The sequence below is a fragment of the Drosophila biarmipes genome, chromosome X (genome assembly GCF_025231255.1).
Source record: "Drosophila biarmipes strain raj3 chromosome X, RU_DBia_V1.1, whole genome shotgun sequence".
Classification (NCBI taxonomy): domain Eukaryota; kingdom Metazoa; phylum Arthropoda; class Insecta; order Diptera; family Drosophilidae; genus Drosophila; species Drosophila biarmipes.
This window is the reverse complement of record NC_066611.1, coordinates 4,929,531-4,945,579: the sequence shown is the minus strand read 5'-3', so window position 1 is coordinate 4,945,579 and position 16,049 is coordinate 4,929,531. Positions and strand designations below refer to the sequence as shown.

Genomic DNA, 16,049 nt, shown 5'->3' with positions numbered 1-16,049 from the left:
TTATTTACCAGGGGAAAGTTGGAAGCCTCCCGGCCATAAAACAGCGTAGATTGGATTTGTTTTTCGTTTTTATTGTGATTCTTGTTTTGTTTTTAGTTGGTAAAAAAAACCAAGTCAAATACGATTTAGCTTTAGACTACAGTACACAGTATACATCATACATACGTAATTATGTTTATTGCATTTACTTATATAATTGGCATTTCACACTTGTTATATATACTGATCATATAGATATATGCCCAATATATACGCCGATAGTTTCGCATGGGTGGCGTCCGCTTGCCCCAACAATCATCAAATTGCAACTAACTAGAAAAGGCAGGTTGGGAAATTAGGTCAAATTAAACACTTCGGCTGGTAGTCACCAGGTTATATTATCGATTATTGGGCAACATAAATGCAAATTCTTGTGACTGACTTGGTTTATCCTGGTTGTCTAGTTGGAGGTAACCCAGAAATGCCTAGATTTAGTTCGGATCTCGGGTCGAATCGGGGTTTCCTAGTCAACGAGGGCTGGAGGATGGCTCCAACTCTCGCCTTCTCCTTCTGTGCTGTGCCTATGCATCTCTTTCTCTGTCTCTGCCTCTGTCTCTGTCTCTGTCACTTTCTCCGCCTCAAACACACACGATTTATAATCGCTGCCACTAGCAGACTTGGCCTAGGTAATACTTAATGTGAAATACTCGCTCGAAATGAAACATTTGCGTTTACAAAAATATCGATGCACCTTGGGGTGCAGGGAATTTATATATATATATATATGTATGTATATTATTAATCAAAGCAAAAGGGCGTTGGACTTTAGGCGTAATTATAATCAATTGAACTTACTACTGCAGGGTTACACAATTTAGGCTGACTATCGGGTTACACTTTTTTGGCCGCTCGGCTCGCGGCGAAAGAAATATTACAATTCATTGTACGGGGATCGAACAAGTGGCGGCATGTCTGCGATGTCTTTTTGGTGGTCTCAGGACCAAGGTGGACCAAATGCTGATCAACAGACACGCCCACTTGGCGCAGGCACACAACAAACAAAAAAAAACACACATATAGACAGATACATCACGCTAAACTGAAAATTTTCAACTTATACAAACTAGCCAAAAGAACTTTATACAATTCGTCGTCGCCTCTAGTGACTGATCTTTTGCAGCTTTTGCAGCACTTTGAGACCCTGCTCCTGGTACTCCTGCTTAGACATCCAGAAGCCGTCGCGGTCCTTCGTCACCTCCGCCAGCACAGCGCCGCCGATGAAGACCATGTCCTTGCGTCGCGGTGGATCCTCAATGCGTATTTTGAATTTCTGTAAAATATAGTAAAAGTTGTACTAAAATTACACACACACGGTAAAGAAAAGACTACAAATTGAGAGAACCGGAATAAACCGATTCAATATCGAAAACCAGAACCGGTTCCAGCACCAAGCTTATACCGACTCGTTCGAACCGGTTCGCTTTTGGTAACTATTTTTTTTAATGGGTGCTTGGATAACCACATATTTTAAAAATGAATTTTTTAAATTAAATGAGACTAAAAACAAAATTGAAATGTATCACTTTCAAAAAAGTTGATTAGTACTTGGTTTATTTATGTTTTTATGTCCGCTTAGATGGAAATATTATTATATTTTTTAAAGTAATTTTTAAAGCATTGCTAAAGCCTTTAAAATAATTTATATTCTCGATTAGCTGTCGATACACAAATTTCAATTTCAGATTTAAACCGGTAAGTACCGGTTCCAGAATCGGAATAGAAATGGAATCATTTAAGGAAACAGTCGTAAGGGTGCAAAACCGGTACCGGAACCAGAACTTAAATAGGACTCGACCCGATTCATTGATTAAAATATTACATTTTTGTTCATTCTACTTATTTTGTTTTCTCAAAATAATGAAATATCAAATTTAGTCGACTTACCGCCAGCTTTTCCGTATCGTTCTTGAGTACCCGCTCCAGGTACAGCTGTTTGATCTCCCGCTCCAACCGACTGGGCAGACCCGGGTACATGGTGGAACCGCCGGACAGAACTATGTGCTTGTAGAGCTCGGGCCGGATATCGATGTCTGCCGCCTGGATGGTGTTGAAGGCCAGTTCCGCAATGCCCGGGCCCTCGACGTTGATCAGATGCGGCTGGAACAGAGCCTCTGGCGCCTCGAATCGCTCTCCGCCGACCTTGATTACCCGGCCGTCGGGTAGCGTGTAGGACTCCACCAGCACCGTCGTCTCCAGGGCCAATCGCTGCTCCATCTCGATGTCGTAGCCGATGTAGCAGAGCTTCTCCTTCATGATGCGCACCGTTTCGAAGTCAGCGGAATGATTGAAAGCGTAGCCACGTAGTAACAGTAACTGTTTAAGAAAATCCAGGTAAGTCACAGTTTGCATGAAGTGCGTGGGATCAAACCTTAATCAAATAACGAGTAATGTCGCGCCCGGCAATGTCTAATCGCCGCGTCAGATGGGGCAAGGCAAACTCCTCGTAGACGGGACATATGTGCGTTACGCCATCGCCCGAATCGATCACAACGCCCGAGATCAGACCCTGGGCATATAGCGTCAGCACAGCCTGGATGGCAATGTATGTGGAATCGAAGCCGTATTTCTCGAACATCACCTGCGAAAAAAAACATCAGAAAGCATGAATAAGTCATGTTTAAAAAGATTAGAAGGTTTCTCAATCCCAATCACTAGGAGTTTTATATTAATTTACATTTGTGTATAAGTGTGTAAAAGTATGCAACAAATAAGTCGCATTTCCTTTTAAATATATTTGTTGCATACTTTTAGATACCCTAAATAACATTTTTAGCAATAATCATCCTTCTGACAGAATTCATTGTACTTCTGGGATTAAAACATATTCATATATTCTTTTAGACACCTTAAATAACCTTTTAAAGCTAACATACTGATAAAATCAGTAAGGTTATTTTAAAGTTTTAAGTAAAACTTATAATTCTTACCTCGATCATCTTCTCACGGTTTTTTGTGGGATTCATGGGCGGCTCTGTCAGCAGGATCTTTGTGTTCGTAGGATCTATGTCCATCTTTTTGGGCCCGAACGTGTAGTCCCACACGTGGCACATGTCGTCCCAGTTGCGCACCACGCCGTTCTCCATGGGATAGGAGACCTCCAGCAGGGATCGCAGCTGTGACGCCTCGTCGCCGACCATCAGATCCTGTAAATTCGTTCGTCAATGGACGCAGCGTTAGTGTCCGTGGCTTGGTCAATGCATCACCAAGGGGTTTCATTTCACTTGGATTGGATTTGGTGGGGTTTGGATAGGGCGGGCTTTTGCTTAGTGGTTGGGATGGTAAGCGTTAGTCGAGGGTGTGGACATTCACAGGGGGTAGGCACAATAACAGCGATCACTCTACGGGACTAACTAGACTAGGCTCAACGATCAACAGCAACAATAAGCGAGCAACTCCGGGGAAAGCCTTTCTCCAGAGCTCCTGGTACTACAAGTAAACTCGGACCAACACACAGACGTGCAAAACAAACTGGGCAACAAACTAGGCTTAAGCAAAACAAGGACATCATGCAGTCGATAAATTATCAGTTTTTAGAACAAGCTAATTAACAATTAAAACAACAAACAACTGAACGGGGTAGCCTTAAAATATGTACACAAAACAAGAGGTAAGCTGGGTAAAAAAAAAAACGCTTTCGGTAAAAACAAAGGAATACAAGTTAAATAACAAAAATTATATTACGTAAGTTTGTCGTTAAATTGATTATATTCGATATGATTTTATTTTCAACACGCCTCAGACTGAACCGATATAAGATGTAGGAGATTTTTTATGTTTATGGATTACAATTACAGATATTGGCCAAAAGGAAGCAACGAGATAGTTGGGCAGGGCCGGAATATAGTTGGGAGAATATTCAAGGCAAACAACTAGTGAAAAATGTGAACAGTTAGGTAGTTAATCCTAAGTGCGTAGCTTTAACTAGAATTATTCAAGAAAACTTCGAAAATTTTGTCAAGCGTGTGTTGATTTTCGTGTCTCGTGTAATCGTATACAAATTTTTATTATTTAACCTTTGCCGAATGGTATTCGATTTTTGTGTTGCTTGGTGATTAGATTTCTTAGTGGTAGTTTGGTTTTTGGTTTTTTAACTATACAAATTTGACTTACATCGACATGTAAATCCTGCAAAATATTCGTTTTTAAAAAAATATGAAAAAAAGAACAGAAAAATGTATAAGAATATTAAAAAGAACAGAAAGATTACAATTTTTAAAATACATTTTTTGTATCGGTTTTTGTTGCTATTCAAGGTGTGTTTTTGGATGAGTTTGTTGTTGATTCTGCTGTCTAAACTAAAGTAACTGCTAGGTAGGATCTATATAGAATATAAGTGTGTGAATATCAGTGATGCACTAAGAAAAAGCTTATTTTCTCTGTGGTCCGGCCTCCAAATCCATCGATCTAAGTCTGGGTTGAAACAAGACATCCTCGGACCAACGTTATAATCCCTTACCATAGTACATATAGTATGCGTATATCATGGGAGAGACCCACACACCGGGACCAATGCAACTCAAGCCAAATATGCAATGTTGGGAAACATTTCCCCGTGATGAAATCAAGACGGAAAATGAAATGAAATGTGAATGGGGTAGATCGAAAACAAATGATTTATATATATATAGAATAAGAAGATATGCCACACTAATAGACAGAACAGAAAGAATAGAGCAATTTGACTCAAAAATCAGATGGGGTGGGGTGAAAAGTATGGTGGGTGGTTTAATGGATAGTGAGCTTCTATGCGCTAAATGTTTTCTTGCCGTTTAACTAGTCATGGATAAGTTACATCGAAAAATGATATTATATATGGTAATGTGTTCGATGGCCTGTGCACAATTCAATGTGTGTAGTGTATGGTTGTACTATCTCATCATGTAGTAGTCGATTAATTATTGGGCGTCCAATTGGCAAGTACGAATTATCATACCTTCACTTCGATGTCGCCGATTTTGTTCACCGCCCGAATCATGGGTCGTCCCACCATCGAGGGGAAAATGAAGGTGGGGAAGTTGCTGCCGGCATATCCGCACTTGACGAACTGAAATGTGAAGAGGGCACAATAAATAATATGTTAACATGCTTATAGGGAAATAAAATCATTTGTTTTTAGGATTACAGAATCATTGTTTTAGGGCCAGAAGTCAGTTACACAACGCACCATGTCAAAATGGAATTTAAAAACCATTTTAACAGTCCTTAAACATTTTTTCAGAGCTTAACTTGGATTAAAAAATAAAACCTTCCTAATGCTCGACAGTACTATACAATTGTACAAATTTTAATGGCATAAATCTCCCCAATTCCCATTTTGTAAGTTCTTGAAAAAGATTAATTATTAAGAAAGAAAGATCAGTGTGTTGAAAAATATACTTTACATATTTGTTACACACTAATAATAATAAAATAGCTAATGACAGATATTTCTGGGATCTGTCTAACCTACTGCTTGTCCCTCTCATTTTTCTCAGTGCATCGTTTTTGCTTTGGTTTATCGAACTCTTATCGAAATCGGGCGTAATCACAAAACAAAAATTCTCGGGCTTGCCGATAAGAACTGAATGTTGGAAGTGAAATAGCCGTGTGCTGTTGTTGTTGTGCCGCTCTCGGGTGCAAATAGGTGTGCTGGTGTATGTGTGTGGGTGACACTGAGTAACGCTGCTGGAACCGAACCGCTGAGTAATCGGCGATCGCTGCTGTTCCAGTGACTAAAGCCAAGCGCGGCGGCCAAGCGGAAGAAGAAGCAGAACGAGAAGAGGAAGATTGGGGGCACAGGCGTATAGTATATAGTATGTAAGTGCAACTGCCGCAACTGCTTGACTAACCGCGACGTCAACGCCCGCTGGGCTGGAAAAGAAAGAAGCGCAGCGCAAGAACAGCAACAACAACAACGCGGCTTAGCTCTGCTGGAAATGTGTGTCACACACACACACAGTCCAGGTGCGTGCATGTACGCCCGAGTGGGTGGTGCGGGGGTGTTGGTCTCTGCCACAGTTATCTTACCCCTGTGCCGTTATCACAGACGATGACATTTCGACCCTTGCTGTCCATGTTTTAAGGACTCTAACTGGAGCTGGAAAACCACTGCTGCTGCTTCTGCTGCCGCTGCCGCTGCTACTGCCTTCCACACTTCCACTGCTGATGACGCGACTTGGTTGCCTTTGTGGGTGTTGGTTTTTTATGTTGGTTCCGGCGCCTCTCCTTGATAAAACAAAACAAAAAGAGCAACAACAACAAATACAGAGAGCGTGGCGGGGGAGTCGAGCGATCGCGTTTCCTGCTGGCTTGGCTCAGCCGTCCATTAAACACTACTGTTGAATGGCTCCTCTTTTTTTCTTCTTTTGGTCCGCCGGAGAGCGACTGCAGTTAATCACACACTTTCCACTTCCATTCGTACACACTCACACACACACACGGACACCCGCCGCGAACTCATACAGTTGCAAACACGCGGGCGGGAGCATTTGTTTTCCTCTCTTCGCCGCTCTCTCTTACGTTTCTTAGCCGCTCCGCTTGTTGTTATCTGCGAATTTAGTTGTTAATTTGCACTACAAATTGGTTACGGCCAAAAGGCTTGTCTTTGGCGACCAGCAAACACTTAAAATTTAGTTATTTTGGGCGGTACAAAAAGTAGCTCTTTACTGGCTAGTGGTGGAACAAAACGCGATGTTTGCGCGATAATATCGGTGCTGCCAGAAAGTGGAAAATACTGAAGGGAAGTGCAGAAAAAAGCATTTCAGTATTTTTTACAAGCTTAGGTGATTTTTACGCGTTTTGGCATTACCCGGAAAACTAAGACCCAAATAGTAAAAAAAAATTAAAATAGTAGCTATCTATTTTATCTCTGTTATATCAGCATATGAAATTTGTTAACAATTGGCAGTGCTTGTTTTTGTTTGTTGAATTTTTTAGAGAATTGGTTACAACTATTTTTGAATTTTTATGTACCAGTTTTGTCGTCAAATCTGCGGGCACACTTTAAAATTCAAACTGTTATCCCCAACGGTATTTTAGGGGACTCCCATCAAACGATGCGGGGAAAACCAATTTCCTTTTCACGAGTGCTTATATTGAAGGGGGGAATCCGTTTCTATCATGTAGTAAATATTTTAAAATTTAAAATAATTATTAACTTTTTGAAAGTCAATAAAAAACCCAAACTTTTTAAATAAATAAAATAAAAAAATGAATTCTTATATGAAGATGAACTTGATGTCATACCTATTCAATTAAAAATAAGCAAACCAACCTATTTTTCAATCTCCGAATCTTCATTTAAATATATAACTTTTTAAAATGAATAAAAACAAGGATGCAGTTATTAGATTGTTTTTTGCCATTCTATTACAATGTCCTACGAATCAATTCAAATTTAAGACATTTTTTGTGTGCCCCTTGGTATTGGAAAATCTCTGTGCTATGTAGACCCTTCTACCCCATTGGGAAGCATTGAAATAAGGAATCCACCGCCATAAAATGGAAAGTTTGCTGCTGATTTATTTTATTCCGTTTATATAGTATGTATATGTATGTATAATTTAATAATATAATAAACGTTACTCATTGTTATCGTTATAATTGCTTTAAGAGGCGAAATGTCTTACACATATATGTATGTACCATGCAGCCGTCTCGACCCCGCACTTTTGATTCAGTGTCTGCTTCCCTCTGGCTGTTATGCCTTTCTCGAACGTCCCAATGCTGTTTAATAGTTTCCGTAAGTATGTTGGCATGGCCTTGATGTATTATCAAAATCTACTCCTCCCCCACACGTCCTTCTGTTAATTTATTTAATTTCGCTATGTGCCGGGAGGTTGGTACTGTGCCTCATGCAGCAAGTACCTTCCCATGGATCGTTAGTTATACATGGTGTAGAGTTACTATTACTCCTTAGCTTAATACTTTTCCATGGCTCTGATACACGCGGAACACAAATCGCCCTAAGAAATACAATTCAATATACCAGATAGGGGTTTTGGAATCCTTATAAATCTTTGGAGAATTGGCGTGTTCAAAAAATGATAGCCTAAGAACAAATGCGGAGTGCCATTGTCAAGAGCTAATTGCTGATATATGTATATTTTGATATTTGACTATTTCTTAGATGCTGTAGGCTTAAAGTAAACAATTCTCCGCATCTAAGGGGCTTCAATCTTTAACATTTGCTTCTAAACAGTACACAATAAGGTCTTTCTCTTGGTTTTCTGAGTGCGTACAATCATAATTCGCTGGAAGAATACCAGTTCTTCCACTTCGTTCTGCTGACTATTGCGATACAATTTACTTCGAGGGGACTCCCCTCCGCCCGGTACTAACTAAACATGCGTTTGCGGCATAACAGCGTCAACAATCTAACCATATGGCGAACAGAATGGCGGAAACTTAAACGTGCCTCTCCTGTGTGCCTCGTCAATAATCATATAGTTGTGGTGGCTTTTTATATGTGCTTAATTCGAGTAAGTCGAGTAAATTGTTATCCGCCCTGCTCTGCCCTCTGCTCTTCCCTATAAAAGCTAAGTTTCCCTCCTGGACTGGCCTTCTCTTAGCTGCGATTTAAATAATCTTGGTATTGTTACGATACGTGCATAGATCACTAAAACTATTTGCTTTCCAATGTGTCAACTCGGCGTATAATATATATATATTTGTATCTGTATAAATATTTCGATTAGAGTTCAATGCAGCTGTTGGTGGTCGAAGGGTCGAAGCAAAGTACAGCGTAACACTCTGGGACTCTGGGTCGTGGCTGGGTGATCTGGATGAAGGCATTTCTTGCGTGTGTGCTCACATTTTGATTCGGTATTCGATATTGGTGTGATGGTGTGATGGCGAAGCTGGTGCCATCGGTTTGGGAACGGGTGGAGGCGGAAACTGAGAACTTGATTGCCATCATTATCATTGAATTGATCTGAAACGCCGAGACCCATCCGTTTCCTGGGTGTCCATGCCCTAGCCTTATACTTACTTAAATACATCGCTTTTTCTTCTGTTCGCCTAATCTCATTGCGAATAGCTTTATAGGTCGGGGAAATTAGTTGTGAGTAGGTGTCTAGGCCTTCAACAAAAACCGCTTCGCTAAACTATTCAATATTTTAGTTCAATGTACACGCAGAAGTACTTAATACGTTATCAAGTTTACACAGTAGTTTATTAGTTAAGTATTTGATTTGCTATTTAATGGTTAACGACCCCTCCTCCGTCTCTCGCTCGCTCTGTGCGAGTGTGCTCAAAATGCATTTGCTGTGGCACAATCGATCGTACGCATCAATTGATTAATTAGCTAGCCTCGATCACTCGATCCTCGAACAACGACTATCTTTCTATCTGCGACAAGCAACTGATAAAACGCAATAGTTACACACACAGTCGGTACACGCAAGAATGCAACGTATTAGATCGAATGTTAGATTATGCAACAATTATACATATATATATATATTGTAATACTAAAAAAAAAATAAACTCTGGTTTCACTTTCAATGTTTAATTCGTATAAGGAACATTTATGGACTATTGCGGCACATATTGCAAATGGTTTCGAAATCGTTTTTGTTTTCTGCTTCTGCTTCTGCTTGTTTCTATGCAAGATTACATTTCTAGAGTTCAAGGATTACGATTATTACAAAAATGACCTTTGCTCATTTCGAATTTCATTACACGTTCGGTTACATCTCGGCTTTATACTTCGAATAGTTCTATATAATCATATGTATACATATATGTACGCTTCTTTTTGGCGCTGCTAAATGTTTGGAACAGATTAGCGCTGGATTTTCCCTCCTATCTCTTCAATTGGGGTAGTGATTCTGGCTTCTATCTTTTTGCGGGTGTTTTGGGGTTCGCTTTCGCTTTCGCTTCGGTTTTGTTCAGTTTTCATTTTAAAATTTTCCCATTTCAGTTTTATACATTACAACTTAGGCTAGGTTATGGGTTACGGTTGGTTTTCTGCTATCGAGAAGGGGAATTTTCCTGGGGTGGCTGGCGCGCCAAAGTATGCCACACATAATTCTAATATCCAATGTGCGCGCGCCCGCGTAAAAACAAATCTCTCTGCTCCGTGCCGCCGGTTCGGAGGCTCTGGGCCGTGGACAGGGACATGGGCATGGAGCTGGCGCGGCATCGGGATCACTAACGAAATGCAGGGGGCTAATGACAATTACTTAGAATTAGAATTGGTTTTAGTATTAAGTTGTTGCTCTGCCACACATTAAGCTTAATTAAGGTTCCGTTCGGTTGGTGTTCTTTGTGTTTGCCTCCGCTCCGCTCTGCTCCACTCGGCCCCCTGCTCCAGGCCACTCCTCGCCAGACTCCTCCGCGCCGCGCCGCGTCTGCATCCCTGTTCGGCAGCTGCACAGGGGGGGGGCGCCCAGCTTACCCATGACCAGCCCCATTGTTGCCGCCCTGCTGACTGTGCGCGTGCGGATCCTCGCTGGGCGTGGGCGGCTGGTCCCGCCGCGGCGGCATCCGTTCGTTGACGGCATCCAGGCCCTTGGCCTCCGCGAACGAGGTAATCTTGTGGTTGGGCGAGAAGCCCTGCATGGCGTTCTTGAGCGACTGCTTGCCGCCGGATAGGGCGCCGAGGGGCAGGGCGCCCGTGGGCGTCAGGCCCTTCAGCTGCAGCACCGACTCGGACTCCTCGCGCAGCACGGAGAAGACGCGCGCCATCTTGCCGATGGCACGGATCTTGTTGCGGATGACCTCCTTGCGCAGCGCCGCCTCGTCGTCCGAGAGCGGCTCCTCGCTCTCCTCGGTCATGAGCTCGTCGTCGGAGCAGATGTTCAGCACGTTCACCAGCATCTCGGTGACCTTCTCGCCCACGAAGGGCAGCGACCAGGTGAACACGTCCATGAAGTTGGGCAGCCAGTACGGGTGCGGCGAGCAGTTGAACTGCCGGATGTTCATCACGTTGTTCTCGTACTTCAGCACCGCCGCCTTGTTGTTGTACACGTCGAGATAGTTGGGCGCCGAGAAGATGGTGATCAGCGAGGGGAAGCCGGTGGTCTGGCTCTTGCGGTACATGCGGTAGCCGGCGTCCTGCGCCTCGTGCGCCCGGATGATCGACAGCAGGTTGTTGTTCTGCAGGAAGTCGCAGCAGGCGGCGTAGCTGTAGAAGTACGAGCAGCCGCGCACGGAGTTGTGCGTGTAGAAGTCCGAGTTCTTCTCGTTGCCAAAGTCCTCCAGCGGATCGGACCACAGCAGGTCGCACATGGGGCCGAAGGCGGGCGGCTCCTTGAAGCGGTCGAGCCGCCGGATGTCCTCCAGCTCGTGGATCTCGGGCGACAGGCCGCCGTGGACGCACAGGAACTGCTGGTTCATGAGCGCCGCCAGCGGCAGGCAGTCGAATGCGTCCATGCAGGCGTCGTACACGCGCTCCGAGTACTTGATCTTGCACTCCTGCTTGAAGGTGAAGTACTCGGTCAGATGCCGGCACTCGTGGTTGCCGCGCAGCAGGAACAGCGTCTGCGGATAGGTGATCTTCAGCGACCACAAATACAGGACGCACTCGATGCTGAAGTAGCCCCGATCGACGTAGTCGCCCAGGAACAGATACTTGGTGCTGGCCGGCGAGCCGCCCACCTCGAACAGCTTCATCAGGTCGTAGAACTGGCCGTGGATGTCGCCGCACACCGTCACCGGCGCCTCGATGTCGATCATCGTCTTCTCCTGCCGCAGCAGGGCGGCCCCATCCTGGATGATCTTCAGGGCGGGCGCCTCCTCGATCCTGCCCTCCAAAATGAAGTGCTGCTTGAGCAGCTCGTGGTTGGGCTTACCGGTACGCTGGTCGAACACCTCCGCCAGGGTCAGCTTGTGGCTGGGCGGGAAGGGGACGCTGTCCACCACCCGCTCCTTGGTGTTCACCGCCGTGTGGCCGCCGTGCAGCTTGCCCGGGCCCGCTGCTGTGCCCGTGGGACTGCTGCTGCTGTTTTCGCTGTTGTTGCTCTGCGAGGTGGCGCCGCCGCCGCCCGCTGCAGCGGTGCTGCTGCCATTGTTGTTGTTGTTGTTGTTCGAGGCGGTACTATTGGCATCTGTGGCTTCGGCGGCACTGGAGCTGGCGTTGGCACCGACGGTGCGGGCACTTGTTGCCGCCTGGCCAGCGCTGCTGCCGCTCTGGTTGCTCGAAGACATGGTCGGGGCTGCTGCTGCTCCTGCTGCTGCTGCTCCTCTTCGCCCTCCTATTCCGGATCTCCTACTCCTGCCTCTGGTTTTCTATTCCGGGATTCGGAATCGGACTGCTCCTCTCCCGCTCCCACTTCCACTCTGGCTCTCCGCTCGCGCCCTCTCTCGCTCTCTCTCGGCTCAGTTCCGTTCAGTTTCCACTGCCCACACACTTACTCTTGCTCACTCACACTCCCTCGCCGCGCACTTGCACTCACACGCACACGCACGCACACTCTCGCACTTTCCCTGGCTGCTGCTGCTGTGGTGCCGTTGTTGTTGTTGGTGTTGCTGGTGGTGGTGCTGCTGCTGGTGGTGATGGTGGTGGTGCCTTGCCTGTGCCTGTGCCTGGTGAGCCGCTTTATCGCCTTCCAGCTTTGATTCGCTTTCCGCTGGCTTGATTTTGGAACGCTGCCTCCGCTGCTTTCCCTCTGGCGCTGGCCTGGCCGTTTTCCAAGGTGCTGCTTTCACTTAACAACAATCATAGTCACTCTGTCTCAGTATTAGCTGCTTTTTTCGCTACGGCCCTGCAGACGTCGTAATTTCTCTCTTTCGCTACGTTTTTTTTCTCGTTTTCTAATTAGAGGTGGAGAAACATCGATGCCCACATCGCGGTCATCGATGTTTCCAAGTCATCGCCCACCTACTATCGATTGCTTAAGAAGTTTCCCGTCGCTAAGCTTATTTCAGTAAAGCTACCGCGGCTTTTCTCTTTTTTAGGTACATGGTTCGAGTTTGAGTCCTCGCTAACTATCGATAAATATGTACCTCTTATGAAAATTGCAAAAATTGTTCAAGAATAAATGTCCTTAGAGTGATGCGGATATGGCTAAAGTACTGTTAAAAAAACCGACAAGAAAAATAGTAGTTTTGACATTTTGTCATTTTGTCTGAATCACGTATTTTTGACAAAATTTGAATCACGTATTTTGCCAAAAATGTAAATCCCATTTTTGCTCTAAAAATTTCTTTTTTTTGACTGTTTTGAAAAAGTAAACGTCACATCGAGGAATGGCTTACCGCGTTAATTTACAATCCATTGGCATTCGAACCTTAAAATTTTAGCTTTTGAGTTTTTTTTTTTACAAAAAATTGGTAAATCGGAGTCTCGTAATTTTGACTAAATTATAAATCCCATTTTCGCTCTAAAAATTCCGTTTTTGGCTGCTATTGTAAATTAATTGTCCTTTAAGTGATGGGGTTCGTTAGCATATTAAGCAAGCTGACTGTACATCTTTATTTGGTTAAACTACGATTGAGAATCGGAAAAAACGTAATTTTTACCAAAATCGGAGTCTCGTAATTTTGACTAAATTATAAATCCCATTTTAGCTCTAAAAATTCTGTTTTTTGGCTGCTATTGTAAAAATTAATATCAGATGATACCTTGATACCTTGTGATACCTTGTTGAACTAGTTGTTTAATTTCCTTTCCATTGGTATTCAAACCTAACAAGTTGTTTCGAGATTTTTTGCAAAAAACCATGATGCAAAAAATTGGTCAAAAAATAATTTCTCTTAAAATGATGGGGATCCACTGTTCAGAACAGGTGTATTAGCTGTACGCCTTTATTTTAGCGTATACAAACCTGTCGATGCTATCCAAGTCCTGGAGCAATCTCTGAAGACTCCCACGTCCACCGCTTTTCGAGCCCTTGGAAGAATGCCCCTGGGATTACGTTCTGAAATTCCCCGGCGGCGAGACGGACTTGCAGATACTCAAACGAACTTTTAGAGGAAATAATAAATGTGCGCGCATTTTATTCTCAGGATAGGTACTTGTATATTTTTTTAATGTTTTTGTATTGTTTTTTGTTGTTTTTGTTTTTGCTTGTTTTTTCCTTTTGTTAATATTAATTATGTTAATAACATTGATAATCATTTGGTTTTGTTTGGATTTCTTCCGTTTGTTTTGCATTCACTTAAGGTTAAAACTTGTTGTCTGCATTTTGTTGCTGCCTCCATTTATTCTCGTCGTCTACTTCTCCACTATCTTTACCTTTATCTTTATCTTGTAAATTAATTTGTTATTCCTTGGATTGCATACAATTTGTTGTCACAACGGCGCAATTATTATGTAATTTTTGCCAGCCAGCTGCCCTTGCAATGCAGTTATAAATTTGTTTATCCATTAACTTTTGTTTCGGTTTAATAATAAAATTGAAAATTTTTAAGAGATTTATCTAGATGTGATGTTTTCTTGTTGTTAATTTGTTATGTTGCATTTTTAATATTATTTATGTTCATTTTGGTTTTCTTTCTTTCATCCATTTGTTTTTCAATATAAGTATATAAACTTTTTGCTTTGACAAAGTTTCTCCAACTTATATTTATCATACATGTTATATATAAATAAATGTTTAAATATATATAAAATATGCATTTAAATTGATTTATCCAAAAGGTAAAGTTTTAATTCTTTTTTGGTTTTTCATCATTTGGTTTTTCTTGTTTTTTTTTTTGTGTTTTCTTTGTCCTTTTTTGTTTGTTTATAATATATATTAAATTGTTTTCCTTTTCGTGTAAAGTTTTAAAGCATTCGAGGGCAGGAAGTAGATGTTGAAAAATACATGTATCAAAAAAATTAAGGTAACGTATATAATTACATACATACATACATATGATGAAAAGGTTTTCATTTGCATTGCAATGGAGATGAGTGAAAACGAAAAACAAGAAATCTTCCCATTTTCTTTATTTATTCTCTTTAAATTTAATTTAATAAGTGTATATACGTTTATAAAAAAAACAATTGGTTAACAAAAGGGCTTACTTAAAACGACTTAAGTATTTGATTGTACATAGTAGTTCAAGCTAATGGACAAACTAGCAGTCCAACGGAAAGTTGAAAAAAGAAACTCAGAACGCAAGAGTTCAATATGCGATTTTTGTTCGATATTAAACTTAGAATGGAAATATTTCTGAACAAAACTTTCGGTAGGAATTTGGGACATTCTGATTTATTTGGGTTTCAATCACTATAAAAGTGCCCAAATGTATGCTACAATAAAGCTCCCATGTTTAAGTACCGAAGGACCAAAACATACTTTCCATTGCATACTTTTAGGCTGCCTTTAAATGGTTTCAAACCTCCAGAGATGTAAAACCCCAAATTTTGCCGAAAGTTGAATTCAGAACTAGGCCCATGCCTTTTGTTTTTGAAATTGTTTTCTGCTGTAATGGGTATTTGGGTTTTTACGTTATATTCGCTTCTTCTCTGGTATTTCATATTTATATGGTGTAGTAGAAAATGTACCATTAAAAAGTGTTGTTTTTCATTTGGTTTCGCATTTATGCTGGGTTTTCTTAGGTCACCGAAAAGACAGAGAGAGAAATACGTAAAGAGAGAGAGATAGAGAGTGAGGACAGAAAGGGTCAAGGTCGAAGTCGGGAGTTTCTGAGTGCGAGAGAGAGATAGGAGAGCGTAGAGCAGGACAGCAGGTGAGTGGAGTGGGTAGAGCGAGAGGGGGAGTTGTTATTATAATTCTGTTTCGCTTTGTTTAGTTCTTAGGCTTCGTGTATATAGTATAAAAGTATTTTTTATATATTATTCGCTTACTTGTAATATGTTATATATTTTGGTTTTTCGGTTTCTTTTCATATATGTAGGTGTATATTAATTTAAGTTACTTTGGTTTTCGCATTTGCTTTTTATTTTTAGAAGAGCGCGCTAATTTGTAATTTGTTTTTACTTTGGTTTTTCATTTTTTTTTGTATTGTGGGAACGTTGGAGGAGAAAAGTATTCAGTTATATGCTATACATATGTATATGGGTTGCGGTAATTTGTTAAAAATGTCTCATTTACTTTAAAAATAATAGTAAGAGCTTGTTTGCTGTAATCCTTTATTGG

General features: G+C 42.1%; 2 protein-coding genes across 3 annotated transcripts; both read right to left on the bottom strand.

Annotated features, from left to right (window-relative positions):
- Positions 1–50: 50 nt before the first annotated feature.
- Positions 51–6,706, bottom strand: LOC108033157 (actin-related protein 2). 2 transcript variants are annotated; one of them, XM_017107385.3, is made up of 8 exons: positions 6,538–6,706; positions 6,046–6,243; positions 4,973–5,083; positions 4,150–4,164; positions 2,967–3,182; positions 2,408–2,617; positions 1,924–2,352; positions 51–1,309 (listed from the first exon to the last, which is right to left on the bottom strand). In XM_017107385.3, the coding sequence occupies exons 2-8, from the start codon at positions 6,091–6,093 to the stop codon at positions 1,139–1,141; spliced, it is 1,200 nt and encodes a 399-aa protein (XP_016962874.1). In that variant the 5' UTR covers positions 6,094–6,243; positions 6,538–6,706; the 3' UTR covers positions 51–1,138. The 2 variants fall into 2 exon arrangements, with proteins under 2 accessions (XP_016962874.1, XP_043949164.1); XM_044093229.2 differs by lacking the exon at positions 4,150–4,164 and having other exon boundaries at positions 6,538–6,705.
- Positions 6,707–9,164: 2,458 nt separating this feature from the next.
- On the bottom strand, positions 9,165–12,803 carry LOC108032965 (serine/threonine-protein phosphatase 2B catalytic subunit 2). Its single transcript, XM_044093449.2, has one exon. The coding sequence runs from the start codon at positions 12,166–12,168 to the stop codon at positions 10,414–10,416; it is 1,755 nt and encodes a 584-aa protein (XP_043949384.1). The 5' UTR covers positions 12,169–12,803; the 3' UTR covers positions 9,165–10,413.
- Between the last annotated feature and the right edge of the window lie 3,246 nt (positions 12,804–16,049).

Bases quoted from the DNA above. Each gene is read 5' to 3' on its own strand.
- LOC108033157 (XM_017107385.3), bottom strand. From the start codon at position 6,093: ATGGACAGCAAGGGTCGAAATGTCATCGTCTGTGATAACGGCACAGGG. The intron at 2,618-2,966 runs GTAAGAATTATA...TTTTTTTCGCAG, and splicing joins ACCGTGAGAAGATGATCGAG to GTGATGTTCGAGAAATACGG. The intron at 1,310-1,923 runs GTAAGTCGACTA...TATATTTTACAG, and splicing joins ACGATACGGAAAAGCTGGCG to AAATTCAAAATACGCATTGA.
- LOC108032965 (XM_044093449.2), bottom strand. From the start codon at position 12,168: ATGTCTTCGAGCAACCAGAGCGGCAGCAGCGCTGGCCAGGCGGCAACA.